The following is a 5,563-nucleotide window of genomic DNA, read 5'->3' as shown; positions in this document are numbered from 1 at the left end:
TTGTATGTGTCGAACTGCTTTGCTTTATCTTGGCCAGGTCGCAATTGTAAATGAGAACTTGTTCTCAACTTGCCTACCTGGTTAAATAAAGGTGAAATAAATAAATACAATAAAAAAAATTAAGGTAAATTGACTGAGAAGACATTCTCATTTACAGCAACGACCTGGGGAATAGTTACACGGGAAAGGAGGGGGGATGAATGAGACAAGCTAAACTGGGTATGGCCATGATGGTATGAAGGCCAGATTGGGAATTTAGCCAGGACACCTGGGTTAACACACCTACTCTTACGATAAGTGCCATGGGATCTTTAGTGACCACAGAGAGTCAGGACACAGGTTTAACGTCTCATCTGAAAAACTGATCACATGGCATTCAATTTATTTTGAGCTATATTGGCAGGAGACTATTCATTTTTATTAAAGACAGCTAGTAGCTATTTCCTATGAAATGATCTGGTCTACATCTCTAGCTATGACCATATTGCTGTCCTGCCTGAGCATTCAAAATGTAAAGAGTACTTTTGGGTGTCAGGGAAGTATGGGAGTGAAAAATAAATATTTTTTATTTAGGAATGTAGTGGAGTAAAAGTGTGTGTGTGTGTGTGTGTGAGAGAGAGAGAGGGGTAGAGAGAGAACAGCAAAATGCAAAAAACTGCCTCCCATAGCCTTCCTTGAGTCACCACTTCCCTCTTGAGTCAACTGACTGACAGAACTGTGGATAGGATGAAAGATTAATGATGAAATCTGATTACCCTAATCCATATAATAAGTGATGTTCTTTTGTAAAACTGTGAGTCCCTCCCAGCATTGAAGCTAAATGAAATGTACACCTTATCATTCCTTGGCTTGGCGTTGGCTCAAGATAACTACAAAGCAAATAGGTTACTGTAGATGCGTCACCACCACACACAAGGGAACCTCAAACTCCAGATTTGTAAATTAAAAAAAGAGGGCCAAACAGACATATATTGAATATGCATACTTGAAAACAAACATGGTTGAAAACAGTCTTCTATTAAGTTTTCTAGACAGTCTTTGCATAATCTACTCTTCTGGACACAGAAGTGGCCAGAGGGAGGCATACTTTCCACTGAACCCTACACTAAAAGAAAGACCTGCAAGAGTGCACCCTGTGCATGAATTGCAGTAGGCCTATCTATGATAACAAACATAGCAAAACAAATGAGTGCCTTTCTCATTGTGAAAATCATTAACCTAACCTGCAAAAAGACATTCCACTTAACTGTCCTCTGATCCAGGTTACCCTGTAGATATGATTAATTAATAATTTAATAATTAATTTGAGTTCCCTGCTCTAACTAATATTACATACATCTTTGTTTGTATAATTAATTGATATATATATATATTTTTAAATGTACTAGCATGATCATAAATATACACCCAGGCCTGTTTCAATAATAATGTATTTTATTTGTAGACAACAACCCTGGACTTTGGTCTTCAAATGTGGTATTTTCAATCTATGTAGCTATGCCAGAGCAACTTTTGGTCCCCAGCCAAGCTATTATTCTGGGGTGTATAATACTAGGATACATACAGCAGGATTTATGCAGTTGATCCAAATCGGGAAATTGATCCACCCCCCATTCCACAGCGCGCGCGACCCAAGAGCTCACTTTCCTTCGCGGAGCAGACAAGTTGGTTCCACATTTTTTAATGTGAAACAAAACTGGTATCTTGTTTTTTTTACCCCTGACATTGCCATCAATATGGAAATGAACGGCAGCGCCGACAGAGAAAATGGAGGGGAGGTAAGTGATGATCTGTAGTTGCAACCTACTTAGCATCAAAGTAACAAGTTCTCTCACTTCCAAGAGAGGTAATGGACTGGCAGCAATGTTGCCATTGCCATCCACATTAGCCACTGTCGCCCGTTTAGCTAGGCTAACAAACCTGCCAATGTAGGCCTAACAATATAATAATGTTTGTAGACACAAAATACACTTTTACTGAGGCACACAATATTTCTTATTATAGTTTCCCTAAATTTAATAGCGGCTAGTCAGCTAATCTTGCTCTAAAATTGGTTACCATGGTGCCAGTGTGAGTTTATAGGCTGCTGCGCTTAATGAGGCAGAGGCTGTGAGATCCCTCACAACCAACTGTGTAACGGCTTTCTTCTCCTCCTCGGAACAAAATGCGGCGTGTAGATTACGATTCATGTTTAATGACAAACACACTAAACACAAACACTACAAAAACAATAAACGTAACGAAAACCGAAACAGCCTATACTTGCGTAAACTAACACAGAACAAGGACATCAGGATACTAAGGACAATCACCCACGAAACACCCAAAGAATATGGCTGCCTAAATATGGTTCCCAATCAGAGACAACGATAAACACCTGCCTCTGATTGAGAACCACTTCAGACAGCCATAGACTTCACTAGAACACCCCACTAAGCTACAATCCCAACACACCACATACAAAAACCCATACCACACCCTGGCCTGACCAAATAAATGAAAATCAACACAAAATACTTTGACCAGGGCGTGACAAACTGCATCACCTTTCATTCTTGGGATGTAAGCATCGAAGGCGATGCCATGATATGAAGAAGAAAAACACAACATTCTAGCTTAACTAAATATTTTATCAACACAAAACAACCTGTTGTAATATTGTGCACCATAATGTTCTCTACATTTCTTTGTGTCTACAAGATCTCCACCAATTAAGCCTTATTTGGAACCATATTGGATGCATTTTAAGAAATACTTCATTTTTTACAACCTTTTATAACACCATTTTACAATACCCTTTTATAGCACAGAGATTAGATACATAACACCATTTCAAATCTAACTAGTAATCAACACATTTTCAGTTTAGAAATGTTTTGGAGGGCACCCCACAATGTAACCTTGGCTATTGTTATAATAAAACATGATTATAATCCTTGTTAGCAGAGCCCTTTAGTGCTCAGGATAGATTGTGTAGGTGAGGTTAGTCAATTGAAATTATGATTTTGTTTTGGGACAGTCTACGGATCAGATCAAGACTTGGCCTTTCCTGAAATGGCTGACATCTTTTGGCCAGGTCTCCGGTGAAAGTCTGCATCCCTTGAGGAGTTGTGCCTCTATGCACCTAAGTGGCCCAGTGAATAATGAATGCCATTTGTGTTGGATCCCTGACACGATGTTCCAATAAGAAACAGTTTCCTTTCTTTCATCACACATCCAATTTTAGTGGAAATAATTCTAAAGGGCTTGGTGTACGCATTTTGCTTAATGCATTTATGGTATTTATATGATGGTGCTCAATCAAATACTTTCATTAGCAATTTTGTGTTAACTAGACCCCTGTAAAGTGTCTTTAATGACATTGTGTGTTCCCATTTCCCCAGTTATTGGGAGGTAGTTTAGTGCTACTTATAAAGCAATAACACTTTACAGAGGGAGGAAATGAGCTTCATTGTGTCATCCCAACAGCCTGTCCCTGTCCCCCATATAGCTCCTTTAAATTTCAGAGAGAGAGAGATAGAGAGAGTGTGCGCATGCATGCGTATGTGCTTGCCAGTATGTCTAGCTACTGTCCTGAGACTGTCACAGTTGAGTCACGGAGGACAGAATATTGATATCTTTACACTCGATTCAATGTGCAATTGGTGTCATTTACAATATGTCTCCCCACAGTGAGAGTGAATAATGCCTCATGGACGCTGTGTAAATTGCTTTCTGTCCTCTCAGAGGACTTTATTTAATTTGCACTGCCTGAGCTCAAATCCGAGCCTGGAGATCCACAGAACTACTATGTTTATTTTCTACCTGGTAGTTAATCGACTGATAAATGTTCTTGATTAGGCATAGCCAGTGGCGATTTTAGCATGTCGATCTTGGTGGGACAAACGAAAACATTTTTGGGGGGATGCATGCCAACAAAGCCACTAAACAATACATGAACTCTACTATAACGGTGACAAACGGAGCCCACAAACTGTTAGGGCCTACTTAAAGCTGTCCCAACAGCAGAGCTTTCTTTTCAGCGCCATGGAGTGAATCCTTACCACCACAACAACTTGCTATCAGCGAAGCCTTGTCTGGCAGCTAAACAGTTCATTCAGCCTCATTTACTGATAAAAAAAAAAAACATAGCTGATATGACTGACTTGCGTAAACAAATGTGGTTTCTACTGACAATTAAGATGTACAAACTATGGCATAAGGGAACAATGAGCGGATAGGAGGCAATCCGTCATTTCGATTAAGACATTAATGAACGAGCTAAGATGGATGTAGTCAATATAACTGTTTGTAAATCACTTTAGAAATGTACAGCAACAGAATTTAGAACATGGGCCATTCTTACAGTATTATCCCTGTACACCAAGCCAAAACCATAGGATAAATAAAGGGGGCATATAGACAATGAAAGCTCTTACAATATTCGATGATGACTTTTCTCTAAAACAGGCTGTAGGCTACATGTGCACCACCAAGTCAGAACAGTAGGCTAAATTATGAAGGGGTTAATGGACCAAATTATTAGGGTGAGGCACATGGGCTACTAACAGCTTACTGCACAACATACACTTAGTATTCATTTCTTAGCTACAGTATACATATCTCCCTGGCATATTACATTATTTATGCAGCAGCATACAATACATTTTTGGACTCACCGTTGTGCTGTGCTCACTTGAACAGGAAGGTCCTTCTTGTGGGCACATTTTGTCATGTAACTTTGTCATCGAAGTCTGGCATTCTCTGGATTTATGGTGCTTTCAAGACAACTAGGAACTCTGAAAAAAACAAGGTTGAATCATGACGTCAGTGAGCTTCAGGTCAGAGATCTAGAAAGAGGTCCGGGTTCCCAACTTGGAATTCCGAGTTGGATGACTGTTCAAAATGTATGTCCCAGTCGGAGCACATTTTTTTCAGAGTTCCCAGTTGTCTCGAACTCACTGAAGTTAGAGATTTCCCAGTTCTGAGTTTCCAGTTGTTTTGAATGCAGCAGAAGTCATACTTGATTGACAGCATGGCCAATGTATTCAACTTTTTCTAGCCCATGGTGTTGTGTGTGAATGTTTATCCTTTTAAGCTTGGAAAAGAGACCCTTAAACCCAGACTTGGACCACACCCCCTCTCCACCAAATAGAAGGCAGGGGAAGCAAAATAGTGATTGCTTTGCATCGCTTGCAGTTAGCCACTGATTCCTTCCAAACCACTCATTGTTGAATTTGTGATTTCCAACTTGTTGCGTAATGTTTATGTCCAATGTCTGATGAGCACGTTTTATCTATAATTTCTCTTCATATGACAAGGATTTGCCAGTAGATTGTTGATGATGAACGCTTGTCTAGCTTGCTAGCTAAGATTTTGAAGGTATGACATTGACATGATCAGTCCATTCAAAGCTACAGTAGATATAACGGGCACTGATAATGTAAATCTATGGCAGCACCCAAGGGGGCTTGAACTTCCTAGCTCTCCCTGTAGATTTTGCGGTGATGAAGTGTCCCCATGAGTGACAGAACACTGAGCCAATCACTGCGCAACTAGAGAAGATTAAACTTTTTTTGTACAT

At 39.8% G+C, this 5,563-nt stretch overlaps 1 protein-coding gene across 1 annotated transcript in view; it reads left to right on the top strand.

Annotated features, from left to right (window-relative positions):
• Positions 1-1,539: 1,539 nt before the first annotated feature.
• Positions 1,540-5,563, top strand: part of LOC139368804 (ninjurin-1-like) — a 21,263-nt gene continuing 17,239 nt past the window's right edge. The window contains exon 1 of the mRNA XM_071108170.1: positions 1,540-1,778. Within this exon, the coding sequence (XP_070964271.1) occupies positions 1,575-1,778 (204 nt within the window). The 5' untranslated portion in view covers positions 1,540-1,574. The remainder of the gene's footprint in view (positions 1,779-5,563) is intronic.

Source organism: Oncorhynchus clarkii, chromosome 16, assembly GCF_045791955.1.
Source record: "Oncorhynchus clarkii lewisi isolate Uvic-CL-2024 chromosome 16, UVic_Ocla_1.0, whole genome shotgun sequence".
Classification (NCBI taxonomy): domain Eukaryota; kingdom Metazoa; phylum Chordata; class Actinopteri; order Salmoniformes; family Salmonidae; genus Oncorhynchus; species Oncorhynchus clarkii.
The sequence above is the reverse complement of the archived record's forward strand: the minus strand, read 5'-3'. Positions and strand labels throughout refer to the sequence as shown.